The following is a 24,043-nucleotide window of genomic DNA, read 5'->3' on the forward strand; positions in this document are numbered from 1 at the left end:
TTCGATATAGGCAATGGCTCAGGAGTTCTGTCTCAGAGCTGAGATATTGTCAAGCCCAGTCCACTATACTAAGTAGTTCCCATTTTCGAATACAGCATTAATGTTAATTAGTACACAGACGGGCTGCCTAGCCGCAGTTCATATAATAACATTCAACAAGAAGCGTGAACATTTCTAAGCTATGAGTCTAATGACTGTTTAGTAAGATAGGTAGCTCACACCGACCAACCTATTAGTTAGCTAGTCTATGCCCCGACACACACATAATAGCCTAACCAGAGAGTTGTGCAAGCTCGTCCAACTTGGGGATTCCATGTATGGAACTGATCAGCGTTAATGTTATACTTTCTGATGATACTGTCACAATAGTCGCCGCTTTCGACTTTGTGCCATTTTTTGCATTGGCACACGGCTCCTGGTTGGGTGGGCGTTGGAAGACTGGGATTGGGACATCCCGTTGGCGTGGTTGGCGGCTTGCTTGTTGGTTTGCTTGTTGGTGTGCCTGGTATCCCTGTGGGTAAGAAAGTGGTTATTAGTATAGAGAACTCCGACGCAAAATGCAAATATGGGGGCTTGTAATCTTACCGATGCAATAATAGTAACCCAGGAAGAGGGCAGAGCAATCCGAGTTCACAGCGGGATTCCACTTGATAAACTGCTCTACAGTAAAAGTTCCGTACTTGTTGGCGATGACATAGCATGAGTCTCCGGCAACAGCTTGGTGGAATCTGTTACACGTGCTAATGATGCCAGGCTGGGTTGGTGAGGGTCCTGATGGAGTAGTTGTCGTGGGAGGCCGTGATGTAGATGTAGATGTAGGTTGAGTGGGTGTCCCTGGAATGCCGATACAGTAGTAATATCCCGCCCAAAGCCCGGTGCAGTCGGAGCCGACGGCAGGGTTCCAGCTCTGGAACTGTGCCAACGAAAAGGTGCGGTACTTGTCAACAATTTTCAGACAAGTGTCTCCAGACTCAGCTTTGTACCACTGGCGGCACGTTGCAATGATGCCTCCCTGCGTGGGGGATGGCCCGCTTGGGGCGGTGGGTGTGGGAGGCATCGTGGTGCTAGGAGGAGCTGTTGGTGTCCCTGGAACACCTACACAGTAGTAATATCCCGCCCAAAGCCCCGAACAATCGCCTTTGACGGCGGGATTCCAGGTGACGAAATTTTTGAGGGTAAAAGTCCCATATTTAATGACAATCTTGTCACAGGTATCCCCGCTGACAGCTTGATAAAACTTTGCGCATGTGTTGACCATGCCATCCTGGGTTGGCGATGGCGTCGGGTTTGTCGTCGGAGTTGGTTGAGTAGGCGTCGTTGCTCCTGAAGTGGTCGTGGTTCCAGCAGTAGCTGTTGTGCTCCCGGGGGCGGATGATGATGATGATGATGTCCCTGGAGCTTCTTTCTCTGCATCGACGCAATAGGAGTTGCCAGCCTTGATCCCACTGCAATCGTTTTTCACACTTGGATTCTACACTTTGTGTCAGCTAGCGAGCTCAATATCATTTATTTCTTCAAAACAGTTATGTTACCCAATACACAAAGTTCGCGTGGCTGACGCCCCATTTCTGTTCGAAGTATGCACAGTCATGTATGACATTCAAGGCCTCGTCGTAAAACCTGCAGTCTGGCGCGGTGCCCGGGTCGACTGGGCCGCTCTGCCTTGGGACTAAATATCCATTGACTGTAGCACCGAGAATTAACGCGGGAGTGAGTCTTGAAAAGAACATGGTGCTCCAAACGGACCTTACTTTGGTATCTTGCTCTCGCAGTTCGTCCTACTGCTAACTCATTCAAGACATATTCCCATTCCACGCCGGCCTCTATATACCCATATTTCGACTCGATGTGGGCCTCCCTCATTAAATCCTCCAAGAGCCACCGAGATGCAATACCAATGCGTCCCCCCGGTTAAAATCAACATGTTCCGAATACCCGCCTGCCCTTAGTAGCTCAGATGAGGAGGGAAAGAGCTTCATGGGCTGAGGCAAGGAATAACTCGACTAGCCTGTCTGCGATGCATGCGTGTGATCTTATGCATGTGGTATCACACCTCTCCTGTTGGGCGACCAACGCGAACTGTGCCCCTAGACGGGTATCCTGGTTGAAGAATGGCGGCATCAGTATTGCAAGGCTCGGAATGACTCACACGGAGTTCACCGGCAGGATGTAGTTAATGAGCAACCAGGTCAATATCATAAAGCAGAGTCCAATATAGCTAAGGTAAACTCCGTAACCAACTCGTAAGTCCCCAGACCCTTGTTTGTCCTCGGTTCCGACAGCCTGGAGCGTGCCTCGTGTAGCCGCAGAGCCCGTCTTGCCCCTAAAAGACTCTAGGCTCTAGTCCCAGTGATCGCCGGGACCAGGATAAGTCGGCGATTATACGTAACTAAAATCTACTTTTATAATAAACTTACATAAAAACACATGGGAGTTAGATTTTAACTAACCTTAGTTAGGTAGTTACGGCAACCTTGCTGACTTTAACTTAATCAATATTTTTAATTAGACCTCCTCGTTCAAGCGCTATCCATGCTCCTGGCTTGACTCTTGCGTTGGGTTACATCAATGATCAATGCTCCGGTGGGCCCCAGTCGCTTAAGCGGCTTATAAGACAGACAGCCCTGGCCCGGGGAGGGAGCTGGACAGCTAGTTAGTTAGTTGACTCACTAGTTAACTAGTCAGTGAGTCACGCCCAGCAGCTGTTTAGGCAGCCAGCGTGGACACCATGTCGATACCACTGTCGGAGAACTTCTACGATAACTCCGACTCGGACGGCTCTGAGTTCCTTGATCCGGTGGATGATTCTGACTGGGAGGACGTCGATGACATCGTCACCAAATGGGGCCAGCCACTCGTTCATTTCGTCCGATCCCCCAGGAAGGTAGCGCGGTACCTGTGTGAGGTGCTGCCCTGGACGCGTATCCCCGGGGAGGCTGTCATGGCCGCCGCTGAAGCCGGTCAATGGGGTACCCTCTACTTATTGTTTTGTCAAGGTGGTACACCCAACATGCGGGCAGCAAGGGCGTCTCCTCCCGATGCGGATGTTGTCCCGGGTTGGGCTACGCGCGATGCGGACATTGCCTTTGTCCTTTTTGAGTGTCTAAACGAACGTCTACAAGTGGACTGGTATCCTCTGCAGGCTGCAGCTCACAGCTGGGAAATGGGATATAAGCGAGATAAGCAACTCAAGGTCATGCGGTACCTACTGGAGGAGGGCGCGGATCCATTTGCGCTTTTCCGAGCTCCTCTTGCACGTCACAAATTCTTCCGCTATCCTTGCGAGACGTTTGATGAGCAGTTGGACTCTACTTATGATGTAGATGGTGGTGAACTCAGAAATATTCCTTTTACCAAGTTCGGCACCTGCAGTGTTCTCCATTCCATTCTTGAGACTGGCGGGCAGGCTTTGCCATTTTTTGACGAGAAGGTTAAGCTTGACATTGAGCATCGTGACCCCCAGGGCCGCACCCTTTTGCATTCTGCCTGCCGATCCATCGTGGGTGCTGACGCTCTTCTCAATAACGCCTGGAACTACAAACCAACTCAATATTCTTCCTATGATGTCCAGCCATCATTGTTCCATGCTCTCCGGCTTCGCAATGCCGATATGCTGGCGGTCGACAGCAGGGGACAGCACATTGTTCACCATCTCCTTAGCGGTGGAGCCAGTGATGATGCCATACATTACACTCTAACACATCTACCCCAGCTGGCTAACCAGCCAGACTACCACGGCATCTACCCACTTCATACCGCCCTACAAATCTCTCGCTGCAGTCTGGGTCGACGCTTTGAAAACTATGCGAAGTACATAGAGCAGTTTTTCGCTGCAGGGGCTGATCCCCATGCCCGCGACGGAAGGGGGAACACTGCCTTGCACTACATTGCAGCCAGCCCCATCGATGGCTCGGACGAGGAGGCAAAGGTCGGCATACTTTTATTTAAGAGGTTCCTCGAGCTTGGGGTGAATGTAAACGCACGCAACAACGCCGGAAGAAGCCCAGTTGAGATTTTTCTTGACGACGAAGATTCTGGGCGGAGCGTAGTCTATAAACTCCCTCCTACCAGAAGTTTCCACGGAACTTCCAAGAAAAACCCGTATGCGTACATGAATTTGCAGGACTTATTTGCTGAAACAAACGTCGATTGGGCGCAGAGGAGCGCAAACGGTCAGACTTTACTACATTTGGTTGCATTGCAGGCAACCCCGCTGGCGGTAGACCACGCTGAATATCTGCTGAAGAAGGGTGTAGATGCTTCCGTAAAGGACGAGGACGGGAAGATGGCAGCAGATGTGGCGGAGCAGTATGGAAGGGATAAAATGCTAAACCTTTTACGTCCACCACCACCTACACCTTCCGTCGAGGGGAAATAGCCTGATACCAACACAGCGACAGTACCTACGGACGAGAATCGAATCTACCAGAGTGTTCCCAAGTCCAGCAATAATACATATGCATTGTAGTTACCATTCTGCTATATAGGACAATGATAACCTAAACTAGTTACAAAATTCTGAGTTGATCAAGTACCCAGCCCCAACTAACGGTGGACAGTCTAGTTAACTGATTATGTAGCGGGCCGCTCCGGCTACGTTGTACCCACCGGGCATCCGCTCAGCTCTTGGGCGCTATCGGCTGCAGCCAACGCTGTGTAGTGCATCATAGCGTTAGGTCTGCTCTTATGCGCCGTTATTGCCGCATCCAGCCTGTCCGCTCCGCGCGGCCCAAGCGCATTAGCAGTTGCAATCGCGTCAAGGGTTTTCCAACCAGGGAGCAATCCTTCCACATTCCTCCCTTGCTTGTAGATGACCTCACCGTCCATCAGTTGCATCTTCAAGAAATTTTTACGGTGCTTTTCGATGTCTTTCAAACGAAAGTCGTACACCAGTTGTGCAGACGCTTTGCCCTTGCTAACGATCTTGTCAGCCAGATCCTTTTTGTCACCATCCGGGAAGGTTGCCTTTGCCATATCGAGCGCACCAATAGGACCAGTTATTTTCGAGAGGCAGTCGTAGTAATCTGTTGAACCAGGGAGGAGCTTCAAGTTGTCTGTGTTCCCGGTCACGTGGCGTTTATCTGTGGAGTCTTTCGGTTTCCACGTGTAAATTAGAGTGTAAAGACGAGACACCGCGACATCTTCGAACTTGGGCTTCCCTAAATTCTCCACAATATCTACCTTCGGAGCCGTCGTCGCTGACTCGGTTGGCAACGGTTTCCAGATATACTCGAGGAATTCGTCCAGGTTACAACGTTTGCCTGGTAGTGAGCCACTGCAGCCAACGGCGACCGTACGCGCCTCCTCAGCATTGACGAGTTCATCAGCCAAGTAAGAATAGTAATAGACGAGGCTGCGGTAAATGTTAGCAGTGGAATGAATGAATTGAATTTGTTCCACCGACCGTTCTAAGGCACCTCGTTGTGCATAGGCTGTTGCTTGAGGCAATAGCGCGCCAATGACTGAAAGCCAGATGAAAAAACACTTCATGATAAACGACAGTGTACAGAGAGAGGATGGGTGTTGAAAGCAACTGCGAACGATATCATCTTGCTGGGACCTCTTCACATTTTGAAGATCAATTTGATATCACACAGGCCCCGAATTTCAGGGGTTGGTTGATCTTGACCCCTCCCACCTACATAGTGGAAGGAAGGCATTGATTAGCCTGTAATTCATCTGGCCAGGGAGTGATGCAGCTCTCGGACTCCGAAGGCAATCTGTGGGCTCCTGCAATGTAACCTTTATCCCTGCTGGTAACCAACAATTGATATCCTTGTTGCGGCGGCTGTTGGATGAGTCCCCTGATCACAACCGCCCTGGTCGTTATACAACTGGCAAAACCCATGAAAAAGGGGTGATATGAATAGTCATTAACTGCACCTAGAGACAGGTTTATCTCCCAGTAGACCCATGCGAAAAGGGCAATATCGGTAATCACCGGCTCCAAGGGTTGCTTTCTTTTGAAGTTTCATTTCCGATAACCAGTATACCTGGCCGCTGAATGGCTTGAAAAGTAGTTAATAAATCCCGCCTGTTGACTGCCTGGTATTCTTTTCACAAGATGTGGGTATTAAGTCTCCTACCATTCATTTGATCCCTCATTTTCAGACCTGTGTCTGCTTGCACTGCTCAAACACACTGCATTTCCCCAATCCACATTAGGCACTTTGCTGCCTCACCCATGCGTCCCGATATTTGGTCCTCAGGGACAGGGCTTGCTATCAGCCTCCTGGCTGTAGGTGTCCCTGCACGAGGATTTGACAGTCAACTTCGGCCATGTCCTCAGCACTGTGCTGGCCCTCCTTCAAATTGGACCGTATATACGTCCACAGATCGCCTTCGCGTCTGCGAGCAGCCCATCTTGTTCGACTTTGCTATCCATACCCCAATCAATGGTCAGAATAGGCACACAAAGTTGCGGGCCTGCACAGCAGGAGATGCCAACGATGTCCGGAACGCACTCACCACAAACCGGTCCACTAACTATCCGCGTGACGGCAGCTGTTGCATCGCCTCCGCAAGGCAAAAGACTGTGACTCTCGACGTCAAGACGAGCGGTCGTGGCCAAGCATCATCTCAAGATACCAGTTCGGCGCTGGGAAAAGTGCGAAGCTATCTGCAAGATTTTTGCGACGAAACTTTCATTGTTGGCTACTCGAAAGAGGCTGTGGTGGCCGTCTACTCTGGATCAGCAATCGACAACAAGGCCACGATTTCTCCAATTTTGGACCGTCTCCCGCCTTTAATTGGCTACTCAAAGACGGCTATTGTCCAACTCTGCGGCCAGGGGCGAAATGCGGATCACACCTTTGGCATCGCCGTGGATACAACGGGCGATGTGGCTGCTGTACAAAAGGCCGTAGTGTCTTGGAGCAATGCGACATGTTTCGACCTCAATGGCGATAACGTTTTGACCCGCGGCCTCGACAGGGCGGTCATTGCCGAAGCGCCTTTTCAAGAGGCTTTCCGGTTTGCCGTCAGTGAAGGAGAGTGCAGAACTATCTCCGTCGTGTCAGGGGACTCCTGTGGTGCACTGGCACAGCGCTGCGGCATCTCAGCGAACGACTTCACGAAATACAACCCAGATCCCAATCTTTGTTCGACCCTTGCCGTAGGCCAACGAGTCTGCTGCTCTCCTGGAACACTGCCAGATATCCGCCCGAAACCCGGACAGGATGGTTTCTGTGCTAGTTATACCGTTAAATCTGGCGACACATGTTCCGCTATTGCTGCCAGTAACGGCCTTAAGGTGGAGGACCTAGGGAAATTTAACGACAAAACAACCTGGGGTTGGTTTGGTTGCAATGCCCTCCTGGCTGGCACTCGCATCTGTCTCTCCTTAGGCTATCCACCAATGCCCGCCCCTGTGCCCAATGCGGTTTGCGGACCAATAAAGCCCGGTACCAAGGCCGACCCCAAAAGAAAACTGGCGGATCTAAATCCCTGTGTTCTCAACTCGTGTTGCGACATATGGGGCCAGTGTGGCATAACGCCAGACTTCTGCACGGCCGAGGAGGGGCCAACAGGCAATCCTGGTACGGCACCACCGGGTCACAACGGCTGCATATCAAACTGCGGGACTAATATCAAAACTGGTGACGCCGGGCCCAGCAGCTTCATCAACATAGGGTATTATGAGTCCTGGAACTTCGACCGTTCGTGCCTTAACATGCGTGTAAAGTCAATTGAAGATACGTTCACTCATTTACACTGGGGATTCGGTCTCATCAGTCCATCCTTCGATATAAGTGTTAACGATATCTACAAGCAATGGGGGGCATTTACCTCACTGTATGATATTAAAAAGATTGTGTCATTTGGCGGATGGGGCTATTCGACGGAACCAGCAACGTATGAGATATTGCGCAAAGCGATGAATCCAGAAAACGTGGATACTTTCACAGATAACGTTATCAAATTTATCAAAGACAACAACTTAGACGGCGTGGACTTTGACTGGGAATATCCAGGTGCGCCAGATATCCCTGGGATCCCACCAGGTTTGGAAACCGATGGACCAAACTACCTTGCCATGCTGAGAAAAGTCAGGGGGAAATTGCCCCAGGGCAAGACTCTTTCCATCGCTGCGCCAGCATCATTCTGGTATCTTCGGCCGTTCCCAATCGATGAAATGGCAAAGGAGCTAGACTATATCGTCTACATGACATACGATCTCCACGGCCAGTGGGATGCTGGCAACCAATGGAGCCAGGAAGGCTGTCCCGGCGGCAACTGCTTGCGTAGCCATGTTAACCTGACAGAAACGAATTATGCTCTCGCCATGATCACAAAAGCCGGTGTGCCAGCTAACAAAGTCGTTGTGGGTATAGCCAGCTACGGTCGCTCATTTGGAATGCTCGAGGAAGGCTGCACCAGCCCTGACTGTAGATTTGGTGGTGATCGCCTCCATTCAACTGCTAAAGAAGGTCGGTGCACCCGCACTGCGGGATACATCTCCAACGCGGAGATCAATGAGATCCTCATTACGAACGACAACGCAAAGACCTGGTATGATAGGGGAAGCGCTTCGAATATCATCACGTATAACGGTAAGGAGTGGGCTGCCTTTATGAACGCCGACGTTAAAAGGGTCCGCGCTGGATACTATAAGAGGTTCAACTTCGCAGGTGTCGTAGACTGGGCAGTTGACCTAGATCATTTCACGGACGATGACGGTTCTCCAGAGGGTGAGGAATATTTCCCTCCCGCTCCTTCAATCGCCAAATGCGACGCTGGCTATGCAACACTGGAAGATCTTGATGCTGCGGCAGGCGATATTCCGCAGCACTGCAAAGCCTATTATACCGCCAGAGCATTGTCAAACCTTCTCGAGGCGGCAGTCAAAAACTATACCATGATACTAAACAACGGGTACGCAGGGAAGTTCAAGACGTACTCAAAGGCTGTCGCGGGCAGTGCATCCAACAGCGTACATGACTTCGTGTACAAAAACGGCGATAAGTACTTTTCGTGCATTGTCTCCGAAACTTCAGAGTGCTGTAAGGTGTGTATGCAGCATCAAAAAAGGCCCGGATATTGTAACTATTGCCACAACGGCGAATGTTACATACAATGCGACACGGAGCTCGGTTGCCCGCCTAACAGTTTCCAATCGATCTACAACTCGAGTTCTGTACCGCCCGGCATGCTGTACCCGATTGAGACCCCTGTCGTAGTAACTCAGAACGTGTCTGAGCCATGTCCGCCAGATTACTCAAAGCGCGGCGAGGGACCAGACAATCCTTATCAACAGGCGGTCTACTGGACTCTAGAGAACAGCAAGGCGGACAAATTTTACGCGGACCTCTTCACCAGCACGGGAATCCCCAAGGAGAAGACAAAAATTGGCAATTTTAACCGTGGACAAAACTGCGCACCAAGCGCGGAACCTGAAGACGTCTGCCACGCCTTCGACATGGACTATGGCATCCCCGTACCAAATGGCTACGGCGAAGCCGACGTGCTCGACCCTCAGAAAACGGTGGCCGAGGCGCTTGAAAACTCGAAAGACCTTATGGCTCAGGTGAGAGATGCGGTTTATCAGCTGAAGCTCATGAGCTATAACGGCGACTCCTCTGAGCTGGTAGACAGTATTTCAGTCCCGATACTTATGATAGCGAGCGGAGTGGAGAGTATGGCGCAGGTCGAGGAGGTGGCGGAGAAGATTGACGAAGCCAAACGCAAGGCCCTCATCCTGGGATTCCTAGGCGCTATCCTGTTTTTTGTGCCCATCGCAGGTCAAGTACTCGGCGCGGTAACAGAGCTATCCAGCGTTGCAGCAATCCTGACAATCCTAGGAACTGCCGGGGAAGTAGCGCTTGATATATACAGCATCGTCGATGATCCCGATAATGCACCACTTGCGATTTTCGGCTTGATATTAACACCGTTGGGGCTGAATGACCTGGCCGCGATCAGCAAGGCAGCTGCAATCAGGCGCGGGTTGACTGATGCGGACGTGGCCAAACTAGGAAAAATGGTGTCCAGAAACTTGGGAACCATCAAGAAAGTGATGCAGACTTGCCGCAAGGCATAAATAGGGTTATTTTGTCTTGTTTTTCCGCCGAAAATCCCTGGTAGACACTGAATATCCGATATTGGTTTGGAGATGTAGTTAACTAGCCGTTCGTAGTTAGGTCTAGTAGCTAGCAGCTGAGGTGAATGTATGTATGTCGCGAAAATTCAACGAGTTGATAGAATGAATAGAAAATTCATAGGCCTTAACATCAAATTTGTCCTGGGTATATATATTACTCCAACTCACACGAGACACTTGGCCTTCTACGGCGGCAGCCTGCCCAAGTTGTTAAGAGTCCACGCGTCCCGTCCAGCGATTGAGGGTCGGGCCGAAACTTAACTCTGACGTTGCTTTTTTTAAAATTTTAGTGGAGTACCAGGAGAATTCCATCAAGGAGAACGGCGTCCCTGAAGCGCGCGCAGGGACCCTAAGGAACGCCACAAGGAGGCCGGTTCTTGACAGGGTGCTGGAGTGTCCATTTGGCGACAATTTTCAGCCCTCCGGAAAGGTTGAATCCAGCGCTGTTTTCGCGAGCGATGCTCTTCAGTCACACATTGCCGGCCATATGAAGGAAATTGCCCTGCTTACACTACAAAAACTCCCCAGCGACGGTGACGAAAACGCAGAAAACATTGATAGCGACCAACCGTTAGTAGACGATGATGGTCCGGCCGGGACTTTTGGGGCAAGACGTGTATCTATGTACAGCGTGTTGGATGATGAGGACCTGGACCTGGATTTCCAAGACGGCGTCGCTGAGGCTGCAGCTGCAGATGGTAGTGTGGGACACCGCGAAGAGGATGACATCAATGCACAAGTGACAGAACTCGACCTAGAGGACAGAGACGACTCGGGGATGACGAAGCTTCACCACGCGGTGCTGGCTGGCGATCCGGGTTTGATTGACTCCTTAATTCTGGGCGGTGTAAATGTCAATGCCAGGGACGAATATTGCCAAACACCCCTGCATTACGCGGTAGAGAGGGGCTTCAACCAGTGCACGGAAATGCTGATCAGGCACGGCGCGGACGTAGAAACCATTGACAACGCCGGATTTTCCCCGCTTCTCTGGGCTGTGGTTGCTGGGCAAGAAGGCACCGCTTCGAATCTATTGTCCATTGTTGGCGATTCCAATCCATTTAGCGCAGATGGAAAGTCTGCACTCGCTTGGGCAGCTAGTCTTGGATGGACATGGATTGCTAAGACGCTTATTGGACACGGTGCCAGCATATCTGGTTCCCTAGATACGCAGCGGACCCTGCCTTTGGAAGAAGCCGCAGCCTCTGGCGATCTTAACACTGTTCAGTTGCTCCTCGAATTTGGTGGAGATCCGAACCATCGTAATCGCGATGGGTGGTCCGCGATACATTGGGCAGCAGAAGAGGGCCATCTGGAGATCGTGCGTAGGTTGCTGCAAACTAGGGCCAACGCCGATGCCGTCAGCTTTTACGGTACATCACCGTTACACTGCGCTGCAAACGGAGGACATGCTCCCATTGTGAACTTGCTCCTCAACTATGGCGCTGATCCACTCAAGGCAACATGCCACGGCTGGACTGCGCTGCACCACGCTGCCTTCATGGGCCACTCTCATGTCGTCCGGTGCCTGTTGGACGACGATCGTGTACGACTCACTGCCTCAAAACAGGACAACCATGGCTGGTCTGTTCTTCATTTAGCCGTCCACAGTCGAAATCTCGCCACCGTCCGTATCCTGCTCGACAAATCTGTCATTGCAGAGCCTCAAACCCTACTTGACATGAGCGGCCTCACTGCAGAGGAATGGTTGAATCGCGAGGTGACAACCTATTCCCAGAGAGCCATCGGCAACTTAGCATTCACCAAGTCGCGCTGTTGCCGAGCCGCCACAGGCCTTCGCCAGGCTGTCACCATAGGCAACGTCCCCCTGATCGGACTTCTAATCAGACTGGGCCATGGCATCAACGGTACGGACTCCGGAAGGAGGACTGCGCTCTATTACGCCGCGAAGAAGGGCAGGCCATCCATTATGGACCTTCTTCTCGACCTGGGCGCAGACCCCAACATTCTCCCAGTGGGGCGGAAGAGCTGGGAAGAGTTCATTATGTCTGTTGACATTTTACAGCGGCTCAAGCGAGCAGGATACCGCAAGCAAGATACCGACCCTGATGATGACAACCAGATTCGCCAGGCATTTTTATTGCAAAGCCAGCCACCTATGCCCAATCAACCAGGCGAGTTCGTATCGGACGAATCGACACCGCCAATGTTAGTTAGATCTCTCCTCAACGGACCAGCCCGTCCGCCCGCACCAGTTCTAGCTTCGCCAACGTCACGTTCTCCAGATCATTCAGCTTCAAGTAGACGGACTCGCTCGCCAGCGCCTTCGAGCCAAACAAATAGCCATAAGCGTAAGGAAAGATCAAGCCGGTCAAGTTGGTGGAGACGGTTTCTAGGTTGAAGACAGCAACTCCAGACAGAAAAAGAAAAGGAAACAATCTTTTGATATTTGATCCTCGTGGTTATGAATGTTTTGATAAAAAACGAATGCAAAGTTTATATTTTAAACTTTAAGTCCACGTGACGAAAATTGGCATTTATATTGCTTATATAATGATATTTAGCACGTGACAAAGCTTTGACCAAGCTTGTTTAGTTGTTGCAATCAAAGAGACGAAGTTCAGTTAAACAGGTACAGGCACGAAGGCGGCATTCTCTGCACTGCTAAAGGGCTACTCGGCGGTGACAATGCGAAATTTAGGACTCATACGCTTTCCTTGAATACCATATTGCCTCTCCATAATGAATCCCAACGCCTCAGAGTCGTCTCCGCTCCTGCAACAAGCGAAACCGACCTCCCAAACCACCCCCCAAGCTGCGACAGCCCAGCGAACCAAGTCCGTCTCGTTTAGTCCGTCAACCAGGGGAGAGCCGACAAATGAAGCGCAAGAAGGTATCAATCAGCAGAGGAATCTACATCCCAGTGCTCCCCCGGTCGTAAGAGGCCCATCGGGACAGCCTGTGCTAGCGGCGTTGAACAGCAAACTCCGACGCCGGCCACAAGAACCATCTCTAGGGATTGCCGGCAAGGTACCTACTATACCGAAGATTGGCCCACAGAGAACGACAAAGACGACGCAGAAGCTCAAGCTACTGCCAAACCCGGTGACAGGCGAAGACGATGTGTGGATTGAAGATGAGGTCCCGAGAGATGTGTACTCTCAAATCACACGGATCAAAGAGCCCACAGCCAGAAGAGACGCGGCGAGATTGGGCAAAGGAGATAGAGAACGGCTTCCCCGAGTTACGGCGTACTGTACGGCCAATTCATACAAACTGGAGAGCGTGATTAGGTTTCTAAAGTCAAGAGCGGCTACAAGAGGCACGAATCCGAAGCTCTTCGACGAGTGCGTCTATTCACCGTACCGCTACGATGAGGACGACAAGACCAAATCTTCCCGTCGCCGACGTAGTGAAGGTGCTGGTACTGGTCACACTGGATTCACACCCCTCAATGATACTCGCCCACAACTAGACCGCGGGTTCTCCGATAGCGAGCTGGAGGTAGAGACACACAAGAACCAAGAACGGGAGGATCTGCTTGATATGCGTGAGAACAATGACGAGCACCTCCAGTCCTTTTCGCCTCCATCATCGCCCCGCGCGCTGATTACGAACGCTCTATCAGACGAACCCCTCATCCTAGATACGGCAATTGATACTCCGGAGGTATTTCTCTTCGACTACGGTACGGTGGTAATATGGGGTATGACTGTGGAGCAGGAAACCCGGTTTCTCAACGAAGTATCGAGATTTGCCAACTCAGTGTTGAGTTCAGAGGACATGCAAGTTGAGAACTTCAACTTCTACTACACCCGAGACTACCAGGCTCGAATATACAACGACTTCATCTCCCTCCGGGATCCCCGCAGCTACATGACGAAACTCGCCATCTCCCACGCACTATCTCAATCTGTCAAGACATCGCTCTTCGAAGACCTGGTCAGCGAAACCATCACTGCTACGTCGCCGTTGCCATCGCAGATCGCTCAGACTGGTGGTGTAAACCTTACGCGCAGACAGATAAACATGCAGATTGGCGAGCTTTTTATACTTCGAATCAACATTCACCTTCAAGGGTCTGTGCTGGACAGCCCCGAACTCATGTGGGCCGAACCTCGGCTTGATCCGATCTACCAGGCTGTGAGAAGTTATCTGGAAATGAACCAGCGGGTGGGGCTTCTCACGGAGCGGTTGGATGTTATAGCCGATCTACTTGCTGTTCTGAAGGACCAGTCAAGTCACAGGCATGGAGAGTACCTTGAATGGATCGGTATGTTCTTCCATCAATACTCTTTGCCAGGACAGGATGCTAACTCCATATCGTAGTGATCATTCTAATCGGTGCCGAAATTGTCATTGCAGCAATAAATATCGTTGTCGACCTTTATGCTGGCTTGGATTAATCACCTCTACTAACGCAGTCTACTCGCGACTCAACCTGAGGTGGTTATTCACAAGCCGAAATAACCACTTTTGTGATTTCTATAGAGATACCAGTTGTTTCCATCGCAAGATTCCCCAACGAGTTGGCGTTTTGATTTGCTTTTGTTTTGTCGACTTTCTCGAGCAAGATTGTTTCACTGTCTCTTCTTTACCTCTTTTAATGCCGTGCTGTTGATGTCTTTTCTTTGTTATTTCCATTTCTTGAGGTACTTGGGTCTTTTACATCAGCCCATAAGGTGTTTAGGGTTGTAAATAAGCGATGTAGAGGTACGTGCATATACCAGTGCCACAAGACTTGACCTCTATCTACTTATCCTCCATCAATCGTTTCTCACTATGTATCCTTTTCTTCCCTGAGTGCGTCTTGGATCGCTTCCAGGATCTCCTCCGTGTCTGTCTAGAAAAAGGTCTGGCGGACGTAAGAAGCCAGCCTCTTAACGCCGAGAGGTATCTGCTTAGTAATGAACTATGGAATAAACATATTCCTTTCCGTGTAAATAGATGACTAAGCCGTCCCCAACTTCTGCCCTTTTAATGTCAAGGAAGAATTTTGATATATCAAAAAAGTGCTTACAAGGCAATATAAATCGCCAGAATCAAGCGAAAACAAGATGTACAGCATGTCCAAGATCCAGGGAGCCGCTCTCCTGGTCCGCAAACAGCCATCCGAAACTCACTGGCACCATCCGCTGTAACGCTGTCCTCGCCGGCAGTCCCATTTGCAATCCTCTTGTCTCATCAAGTACCAGCACCGCTTCAAGTAATGCCCCTGATGGATCCATAGACTGTTCAATTTTTGCTCCTTTTCTGTTGAAGAAATCTTGTTCCAAAAAAAGAAGCTCAAAGAGACACCTGCAGAGGAATTGGACTGGTGCTTGTCTCAAATGAAGCTCAGTGCAGCCAATAAGCGTCTGGAGCTAGCCGGTAAAAGTCATCGTATCCTCGTATTCCACGGCCCGGGATCTTTTTGATCTTTGATGATTCGATCGTGAAGGCAGGAGGATAAAGAAGAGGATTCGCCGTCAGAGTCCACCGGCTTCGACTGGCTCCAGTGACGTGGCGCTGAGCTCGCGAGCCCTTCGCGCTATCTAACAGACTGTCTTACTTCTTAAGCTTTTGGCGCTTGAAATGCAACCCGAAATAGAATGACAAGGAACGTGGAGTCTTGGGTTGATGCTCGCTTGCTGGGGAAGTGAAATGGATGTGAGTTTGGAGGCGCAGATATAAAAGACCAGGGATACGCTGATGGGCCCTTGGTATCTTCCCTCGCTACAGACAACTCCAATTCTCTTGCTACCAACAAGCAGCATATCAGACCTCACGCTCGTTTTTACCTTTTTATCACTTTTAATACCATTAGAACAAGACTCCACGATGCATTTCTCAAGCTGCCTGCTCGTCTCGGCTTTGGCCTTGGTTGCCAACGTTGCTATTGCCTCTCCTCCACCTCTCCAGCAGGTGAGCCGTCCTGCTCTCAAAGACTCGACCATCTACCGCTCCACTGTCTACTGCGGCGAATGTCCCGAGGGTAATTGCTACAAGTGTACTCTCGGCCATAACAACACCCTCATCGCCAATACTGGTGGCATGGCCTACCTCCGCGCCCTCGTCGGTTTCCAGCTTCCCGTCCCAGCCAAGAAGGTCGAGAAGTGCACCGTCCAGTTCCCTGCCTTCGTCAAGCTGATGGAAAGCCCCATCAACATCACTGTCTCTGAGGCTCTATCTAACGACTGGGACGAGGATACCGTCACTGGCGAGAATGCTCCCGAGACCAGTGAACCATTCAGCACCGCCCATGTCCCGGCCCTGAACAACCCACCTGCTCTCGATGCCACCCAAGCCTGCAGGAATGCTGCTCGGAATGGCGACTTCTCCATCTACGTTGGTGCCCAGTTTGGCCGTTTCGAGATCTGGTCCAAGGATTCCGGCAACCCAGCCATCCTCCACATCTATCACAAGTGATTCTTTTCCTTTTTTCCTTCGTGCTTATTTTCCTTTAATATATTGCTTTCCTTTACGACTGTACATCACGACATGACTTAAAGGGCTGGGGACTACCAAGAACAAATACGGAGTTAGAGAGTCGCTAGCAAGCTTGCATTAATCGATAATATCTACAGCGTGAATTCAAGATAAGCTTAACACACTAGTCGTTCTAGTCCTCTATTCCCCTTTCGCTCCTTTTCCCTCTAGTCGCTTTACTTGCATTTAAGGGGTAAATAAGTTTTTTTCTCGTGGCAATGGCGGCTACCAAATAAACTGTTGGGCTCAAACGCTTCCCCTAGGTTGATTCTCACTCCCGCGAGTCAATGATGTCAACATAAATTGTGAAAATTGCCACCAACCTTCCGCCTATAAAATCGCCAGCAACACTGCCGATTCCCGAGGATGCCGCTATCTTAACCAGTAACACGAGCTCCACTAGATACAAGATCAGTAACGATCATCGCGGGCTCGCTAAAAAAACGTGGCTAAGCTGCAAGATGGTCGGCATCAGGCGAGAGAACTCCCGAGCCGGCGATCCAAACTATATCAAAGGTAGGTCTCCTTATGCATCTTTAACTACAGGACATACATTAATTATCCGCAAAGATACCGAAGAACTGCCTAGTATCGAGGCATGGCTGGCGCAAAAGGAGAAATTCCGCGCAGTCGGTCATGGCTTGCCGTTGTGGTTTCCCAAGATGGAGAGCTGTAGCCCCGAGCTGCAGCGACTGTTTCAGAAGACACTAAAGCCGAAGATCGTGAGCATACTGGGCAAATTCAACATCAACTGCATGCTTGCACGTCTAGGCGACTGGCGGCCAAAGGGGGTTGACGAGGTGCAGCATACAATCCTGATATCTTCAGATGATACCAACACAACCAGGTGGAAAACAACAGCAGAGGAAATACTCAGAGTATTTCGCCATGAGCTGCCGCTCGACTTCACCGGGGATGCCCAGGTGGAAATCCAAAACAAGGAACTTATGTATATGGATGTCTCTCGAGCTGTGCCAGACGACCCTGCCCTTGTCAAGTGTCTTCGGGACACCCAGAAGGAGGTGGCAGAGACGGTCATGGAGACCTTGGAAGGCTGTTGGTCCTCAATAGCATATCATATGCGGGTGCCCCTTGGATCTTCCCCTGACACACCTAGCCGTGCTACTTTGTTAATGTACTGTCGCTTCGGGCGCCGTGGTGACTTCAAAACAGCTGAGGACCGCATCCTGGAAGTCCTCGACAAAGCTCCCATGGATATACACCTGGAACTCATCCCCGGAGAGATATGCCTTGCCCGAAGCCATGATCGGCCCAAGTATCTTTCCCATCTCACTAAACACCCTGTTAATGGTTCATCTATCAGTGTTCAAAACAACAACACAGAGCCTGGCTCACTCGGCAGGTAGTTTTGGCTTTATATGCCTCGTAGAGATATACGGTTGCGGTGTCTTGACATGCTACCACGTCGTTAGAGCCGCAGACCGTATCACTGCAGCTCACACGGACGTTCACGGTGTTGTACCTGGCGATCCTCGGGGTCGCCTCGTGGCTGAATACCCTGCAGCCTGCGACGGAAATCACACGCTAAATGTCCTCACCAGCCTCCCCAAGGAAGAAGCCAACTCACTCGATGCTGGGTGTGAGTATAAAGCCCTCTACAGACGAATGACCAACCCAGCCATAGGGGCAGTCACCCTGGCGTCTGGAAACTGGACGAGGGAAAATTCCAGAATGGACTGGGCCCTGATTACTTCCCCTGCCACCTTCAGACCTAACAAGCTTCCGCAGTATCCTACCAAAGATACTTTCAGCCTTTCGCTCTGCAGAGTCTTTAGAATGAGCCCTGATTGTTAGGTGATAGCCTTCGGCGATGTAAAACTTGGAGACTGGGTATCTAAAAATGGGCGTTCGTCGGACACTACCTATGGCAGAATCAACCATCTGCATAGGGAAGTGATGTGGCCTTCTGGTGAGCGGACATTTGAGGTGGAAGTCCTCTCACTGGACGGTGAATTTTCACGCCCGGGAGACTCGGGTTCGATGGTTGTGAATTCAAAGGGCGAATTTGTCGGACTGGCCATGGCCACGGATAGCTCGGCATCTTTTATCACTCCCATAAGTCATATACAGAGGGATATCCATGAACTGACCAATGGGGGCTACATGGCCTTGAAACCTGATGATCCTGCCTGGTTTGTTGATCAATAATATCTGCAGATACTTGCGAATAGCGTTTATTCTACGGATATATCACGTTTATGTCATTTTACAGTAGTTCAACTGAAGCATTTGTGGTTCATAGGCAACAGGACTGTTTATACGGAGTACTTGCATACTTACATTTACACATTTGCACAGAAGGCGTTAGAGGCAACATCATGATATATTTTATACAGCTTCACTGATAGCCCAAATAGTAGTATGTTAATAAAGCTAGAGGTAAACCCCATAGAAAAGAAACCAGATTATCAAAGCATAATAAGCAACAGCAGTGCTAGTATGTCATATTAATAGGTAAACATAAAAAAAGGTATCCCAAGAGCGTAATATATACAGAATCAGCTCATCACACCGTATATTTCCCAGAGGTATCAGAAGGAAAGAATAAAAGAGAGAAAGAGAGCAAGAGAGATGATCAACCGTGTCATACTCTAAACGGCGTCGTGCACACTATTCGAAGGGTTGAGCTCTAGATAGCTGTGGCCCTTTGAAGAAGTTGATACTGAGACCTTGTGGCTATGAGTCGAGTTAGGCCACGAGTATTGCTTTGACGAGGCATCGGAGCTGCCGCCCTTTTCGAGTCTTCGGCTGTTGGAGGAAGAGAATAGTCCCTTGATCGAAGAGGCGAAAGATTTAGGTAAATGACGGTCAAGGAATGCTGGGAGGAGCAATAGGCATCCGCAGAAGATTCCAACATTTGCTTCGATAACGCTGTACAAACTGTTAGATGCGGCTAACTACTTATTATGGTAAAAGAGGGGGTCCAACTTACGCCCAGACAGCTAGTCGAGAAATGTTCCATGTAGCGTCGGGACTACTTTTCAGAACAGGGGTTTCTGCAAGTCGAACCAAACTGGCCGCCACAGCACTGTAAAGGTGTTTGTTAGATTGATGTTTCGCGCCATATAACGATAATAGGGTATACGTACAAGATACCTAGACCAAATACACCAAGAAGTTTGATCTTGCGGCGTAGTCTCATGTTCAGCTTCCAGACAGGGTAAATTGGCAAGATCAGTACGTAGAGATCGGTTGATGAGCTGAGAGCGCCGGAGAGGTATGGGAGAATGGTGGGATCAATGCACCGGCCAGGAATGGTGATGTTCCATGCACGAGCAACGGGGGTACATGCGAAGATAGTTGCAAAGAGGATTGCAACGTGGGAGATGGTCACGAAGGTTATGCCGAAGGTGATCAAAATGTTTGATAATGTCTGTGGTGAGAATACACGCCGGTAGAAGAAGAGGAATGTAAGTTTGATCGTTGCTGTGAGGATCAAGTAGACGTATTGCGCAAAGGTGAACCACTGCTTTATGTTAGAAGATTCGATTTCTTCATGTTGGTAGTCAAGGGTATATATTCCGTACTTTCAAAGCATATGGAACCCAGAGCGGTGGAGTATCCCATAGATGGCGGCCAATCCCGAGGGTATATGCTTGAAAGATATCAGCAGAGTGATCTATAGAAACAGGGCTTCCACACTTACATTTTATCATCAACGTCGAAAATGCGACTGTCAATACCTATAGTTCATGTCTTAGTATCGGAATCACGGAGGGTACTTGGATATGGCTGCCTACATATGAAGCCAGACAGAAATCTATAGATCATATGTTAGTTATAACTATTCATCAAATCTAGATAGAATCACATACAGTCATCTGCTCCCATGTTCGTACGGGTGACGATCGTACGGGTGTAAACCCGCATGGTAACCGCCGCAGTTGCCAGAGAGAGGCATACCGTATGAAGGGCGATATTGCCAGCCCACTGGCTCGGAGGGTCGACGATATTGGGCGTGACGCCTGGAGGGGGAGGGATAGCTCCAAGCCACTGGGTCGCCATGGCGTCGTCGATTCCTCGAAGCTCAGTCTGATAGCTATAGGTGGTCGAAGTTGGTTGGAAGGACAGAGCTGAGTCTTGTAGGATGAGCAGACAGGAGAAAGGCCGACAGCCAGCTAGAAGAGGGAGAGGGAAACAGAGACCGGACTCAGAGAGGGAAAGATAATATACGACGTTAGAGGCTTCGCCATCCTGCAGGGCATGTCATGCCAGAGACAAAAGCAGATACTGGAGGAGCAGCCATCCAGCAGCTCCCCTGGTCTGCCGCCTGGTCTCATGCATATTTTTTCCTCAGGCTTGCCCATCACCTTGTGCAGCGCTGGCTGACGAAGTAAGAAAACGTCGAAAGGTTCCTCTGGTTCGTCGGACCGAGCAATGGAACAGCACAGCACCCAAGAAGCTTGTCCGACTTGCGGCCTAGCTGGGGCCCCCTAGCCTGTCGAATCCTCCCAGCGAGTCTTCAGCCAGGTGCACTTCTCGAATCCCCTCAATCAGGTCATTGATTGTCCTCACAGAGCATGAAAAGCATGTACGGCTAGTGCGATCCTGGGGCGAAGCTCGTATTCTGGCAACCGTGATTTGCCTGCACTCGTTAGCCCATCCGCCAGCCTTGGGGCCACCAGGCGAAAGGTTGATTTGATGGACATCAGGGACTGCTGCAGGGCAGATCCACCCAGACAAAGCGACGAGACACAGAGCGAATGCCGGCGTGTGCCCCCTCCTTGAAAGATCAGGCAATCCCGTTACACCAAGGCCAGGCCGTCGAGCAGTCAGAGCTGATATCACATCCCTATCTTGGCCGGTTGGTGGAAGCGTAGGCGGCAGGTAACTCAACAGGGGACCAGCCTTGAGCTGAGAACGCCACACTCCCTCTTCTACAGGTTCACCCACTAGCTAACGATTACCCCATGAAAGAGATCTGATCTGATGGTAGCCGTAGACGTTGGGTATCTAGATGTTGGTTAGCCACGCAAGTCATCAAAGAAACAAACAAGTAGCAAGATGTGATAGCTACTAACGCGGTTCCACGAACCGGGATCGCGTTGGACATCGAAACATAACTGGCAGGACCTATAGGTCATCCATGCAACAGCCATACTCCGTTATTGCGGACCTCGTCCTCTGCGAGAAAAAAAGGCCCGTCCCAAGTCGTGGGATTCGAGGCTCGAGGACGCTAGGCGCAGGCTGTCCGGGACCAGCTCAGTAGCCAAAGCCGCAGATGAGGCCGCGAGGACGTCGAGCGCTGAACAAAAGGCCAGCAGCATCTCTCTCCGTCCCTGCTCGCTAGTTTCTCCCGCGTGCTGCTGCTCGTTGTGCGCTCTTTGTTTTGCTGGTCGAGATGGCCGTCTTCGAGATGCAGGGCCTGGTGGTGGCGGCGGCGTTGTTACTGGCGGTACGACTGAGTCCACACACTAACTAGCTAACTGCTTATCAAAAGAAACCAGCGCTGCAAGCTGTTTGCACGCTGAATACATTTATCGGGATGGCGGGCTAACGAAATGAATACAGTATCCCGTCTGCAAGATCGTCTACAACCTGTTCTTCCACCCGCTGGCGAAGATCCCCGGGCCGCGGACATGGGCAGCTACTCGTCTTCCCTACTGCCGCGCGCTCATCCGGGGGACGATAGTACACGACTTTGAGAAACTACACCAGATATACGGGCCTGTCGTGCGTACAGCGCCGGATGAAGTCACCTTTGCGCATGGAAATGCCTACAATGATATCTTTCGAGTCCGTCTGGGACATAAACCGTTCCTCAAAGACCCCGTCTGGTGGGCCAGAATGAACGGCCAGCCTGACTCTATACTCAGCGCTATCAGCCCGGAAAACCATGCTCGGATACGAAAGATACTGGCTCCGGGGTTCACCGCTCGTGCGTTGAAGGCACAGGAGCCGTTTGTTCAGAAATACGTCAATCTCTTGATCCAACGAATGCACGATAAGGCAGGCGAGGTCAAGGACTGCAAAAAGGGGGCTGAGTTTGATATTGGGCCCTGGTTCAACTTCACCACGTTTGATATCTTTGGAGAACTGGGCTTTGGAGAGTCGTTCGACTGTCTCGAAAATTCCCGGTATCATCCGTGGATTGCGCTTCTTTTCAACAGCGTCAAGGCTGCTTCGTTCATATCCGCAGCCAAATTCTTCCCGCTAGTCACTTTTATGCTCATGAAATGTATACCTGAGTCCCTCAAGAAGATGCAGAAGGATCACTTCCAGCAGATCGCAGACAAGGTAGACCGACGCCTCAGCTGGGAACTGGATCGTCCAGACTTCATGTCTCATGTCATCAAATCCGACGGAGGCACGAAGATGCCGGTAGGGGAGATCTATGCCACCTTCATGGTGATGACGACTGCTGGAAGCGAGACCACTGCAACCACACTGAGTGGAACGATGAATCATCTCGTTTCCCAGCCGGAGACACTTACAAAACTCACCAAGGAGGTGCGCAGCGCATTCAGAAGCGAGAGCGACATGACCCTGGATGCCCTCCATGATCTCCCATATCTCAACGCTGTACTTCGGGAAGGACTCCGAACCTGTCCACCCGTTCCATGGATGCTGCCTAGAGTTATTCCTCGTGGAGGTGACACTGTCTGTGGAACCTGGCTACCCGAAGGTGTAAGTTCCTCGTCTTTTAAATTCATTCTATTTATATAGCCACACATCTACAGCATGAGACATCTGACCACCTTACTTACTAACTACATCAGACCGCGGTAAGCATTCAAGCCTACACCCTAAACCGTGATTCAGCATTCTTCCACTCAGCAAAGTCATTTATCCCTGAGCGATGGCTCCCTGAAGCTAGCACCAACCCAAAATCACCTTTTTTTAATGACCAGCGCAACGCTATCCAGCCGTTCAGCGTTGGACCAAGAGAATGTCTTGGCCAACATCTTGCATGGGCAGAGCTGAGACTTATTCTCGCGAGATTAGTCTGGGCGTTTGATTTTGAGGCTGTAGAGGGGAAGAAACTCAGATGGGAAGAGCTGAGGACGTTTCTCCTAGTCGAGAAGAAACCGATTGATGTGAGAATTAAGCGGAGATCGGATTAAGCTAATCTACGCGATGCTGTAAGGTGTGCAGCTGGAAGTGCGTTTGCGGCTGATATCAGCTGTAAACTGAGTATCTAGTTATCAAAAGGGCATGATGAAATGAAAATGGAATGGAATGGTAGGCACATTTTACCTGTATATTAACGCCCTAGGGTCAACCCCCTATTACTCCAAGAGGTCTTGGAGAGGATTATGAACACCGCTCTATCTTTCCTAGGCCCAGATGCGATGAAGACCGGTATTCTTCCTTGCTCTTAAAATGATGCAATCTCCTCTCGACCCCTGTCTTGCATACGACAACATACTTACATCAGGTATAACATCCATATTATACATAGCCAACGCAGCAAGGCACACCCGATGCGTATCTAGTCTAAGTCACTGCATGTACTCTCGATGTACTCCGTACCCGCACCATTCCCATGCCCTG

General features: G+C 50.4%; 10 protein-coding genes across 10 annotated transcripts; 7 read left to right on the plus strand and 3 right to left on the minus strand.

Moving 5' to 3' along the window:
* Window positions 1-245: 245 nt before the first annotated feature.
* MGYG_02458 (LysM domain-containing protein) lies at window positions 246-1,730 on the minus strand (the record flags this gene model as incomplete). Its single annotated transcript, XM_003174882.1, has 3 exons — window positions 246-511; window positions 586-1,471; window positions 1,533-1,730. 3 exons carry the CDS (start codon window positions 1,728-1,730, stop codon window positions 246-248), a joined length of 1,350 nt encoding a protein of 449 aa, XP_003174930.1.
* A 998-nt stretch (window positions 1,731-2,728) lies between these two features.
* On the plus strand, window positions 2,729-4,378 carry MGYG_02459 (hypothetical protein; the record flags this gene model as incomplete). Its single annotated transcript, XM_003174883.1, has 1 exon — window positions 2,729-4,378. The coding sequence occupies one exon, from the start codon at window positions 2,729-2,731 to the stop codon at window positions 4,376-4,378; it is 1,650 nt and encodes a 549-aa protein (XP_003174931.1).
* Window positions 4,379-4,593: 215 nt separating this feature from the next.
* Window positions 4,594-5,490, minus strand: MGYG_02460 (hypothetical protein; the record flags this gene model as incomplete). Its single annotated transcript, XM_003174884.1, has 2 exons — window positions 4,594-5,353; window positions 5,405-5,490. The coding sequence occupies 2 exons, from the start codon at window positions 5,488-5,490 to the stop codon at window positions 4,594-4,596; spliced, it is 846 nt and encodes a 281-aa protein (XP_003174932.1).
* A 694-nt stretch (window positions 5,491-6,184) lies between these two features.
* Window positions 6,185-10,039, plus strand: MGYG_02461 (killer toxin alpha/beta; the record flags this gene model as incomplete). The annotated part of the gene is made up of 1 exon (XM_003174885.1): window positions 6,185-10,039. The coding sequence occupies one exon, from the start codon at window positions 6,185-6,187 to the stop codon at window positions 10,037-10,039; it is 3,855 nt and encodes a 1,284-aa protein (XP_003174933.1).
* Window positions 10,040-10,201: 162 nt separating this feature from the next.
* On the plus strand, window positions 10,202-12,461 carry MGYG_02462 (ankyrin repeat domain-containing protein 52; the record flags this gene model as incomplete). Its single annotated transcript, XM_003174886.1, has 2 exons — window positions 10,202-10,244; window positions 10,390-12,461. The coding sequence occupies 2 exons, from the start codon at window positions 10,202-10,204 to the stop codon at window positions 12,459-12,461; spliced, it is 2,115 nt and encodes a 704-aa protein (XP_003174934.1).
* A 341-nt stretch (window positions 12,462-12,802) lies between these two features.
* On the plus strand, window positions 12,803-14,466 carry MGYG_02463 (Sad1-interacting factor 2; the record flags this gene model as incomplete). Its single annotated transcript, XM_003174887.1, has 2 exons — window positions 12,803-14,333; window positions 14,390-14,466. 2 exons carry the CDS (start codon window positions 12,803-12,805, stop codon window positions 14,464-14,466), a joined length of 1,608 nt encoding a protein of 535 aa, XP_003174935.1.
* A 1,414-nt stretch (window positions 14,467-15,880) lies between these two features.
* On the plus strand, window positions 15,881-16,468 carry MGYG_02464 (hypothetical protein; the record flags this gene model as incomplete). Its single annotated transcript, XM_003174888.1, has 1 exon — window positions 15,881-16,468. One exon carries the CDS (start codon window positions 15,881-15,883, stop codon window positions 16,466-16,468), a length of 588 nt encoding a protein of 195 aa, XP_003174936.1.
* A 521-nt stretch (window positions 16,469-16,989) lies between these two features.
* MGYG_02465 (hypothetical protein) lies at window positions 16,990-18,697 on the plus strand (the record flags this gene model as incomplete). Its single annotated transcript, XM_003174889.1, has 4 exons — window positions 16,990-17,044; window positions 17,099-17,891; window positions 17,962-18,128; window positions 18,351-18,697. The coding sequence occupies 4 exons, from the start codon at window positions 16,990-16,992 to the stop codon at window positions 18,695-18,697; spliced, it is 1,362 nt and encodes a 453-aa protein (XP_003174937.1).
* A 443-nt stretch (window positions 18,698-19,140) lies between these two features.
* MGYG_02466 (hypothetical protein) lies at window positions 19,141-20,554 on the minus strand (the record flags this gene model as incomplete). The annotated part of the gene is made up of 5 exons (XM_003174890.1): window positions 19,141-19,420; window positions 19,482-19,577; window positions 19,639-20,015; window positions 20,077-20,144; window positions 20,365-20,554. 5 exons carry the CDS (start codon window positions 20,552-20,554, stop codon window positions 19,141-19,143), a joined length of 1,011 nt encoding a protein of 336 aa, XP_003174938.1.
* Window positions 20,555-21,890: 1,336 nt separating this feature from the next.
* On the plus strand, window positions 21,891-23,613 carry MGYG_02467 (isotrichodermin C-15 hydroxylase; the record flags this gene model as incomplete). Its single annotated transcript, XM_003174891.1, has 3 exons — window positions 21,891-21,944; window positions 22,061-23,176; window positions 23,269-23,613. 3 exons carry the CDS (start codon window positions 21,891-21,893, stop codon window positions 23,611-23,613), a joined length of 1,515 nt encoding a protein of 504 aa, XP_003174939.1.
* Window positions 23,614-24,043: the final 430 nt, after the last annotated feature.

This window comes from Nannizzia gypsea, genomic scaffold (genome assembly GCF_000150975.2).
Source record: "Nannizzia gypsea CBS 118893 supercont1.2 genomic scaffold, whole genome shotgun sequence".
NCBI classification, from domain to species: Eukaryota; Fungi; Ascomycota; class Eurotiomycetes; order Onygenales; family Arthrodermataceae; genus Nannizzia; species Nannizzia gypsea.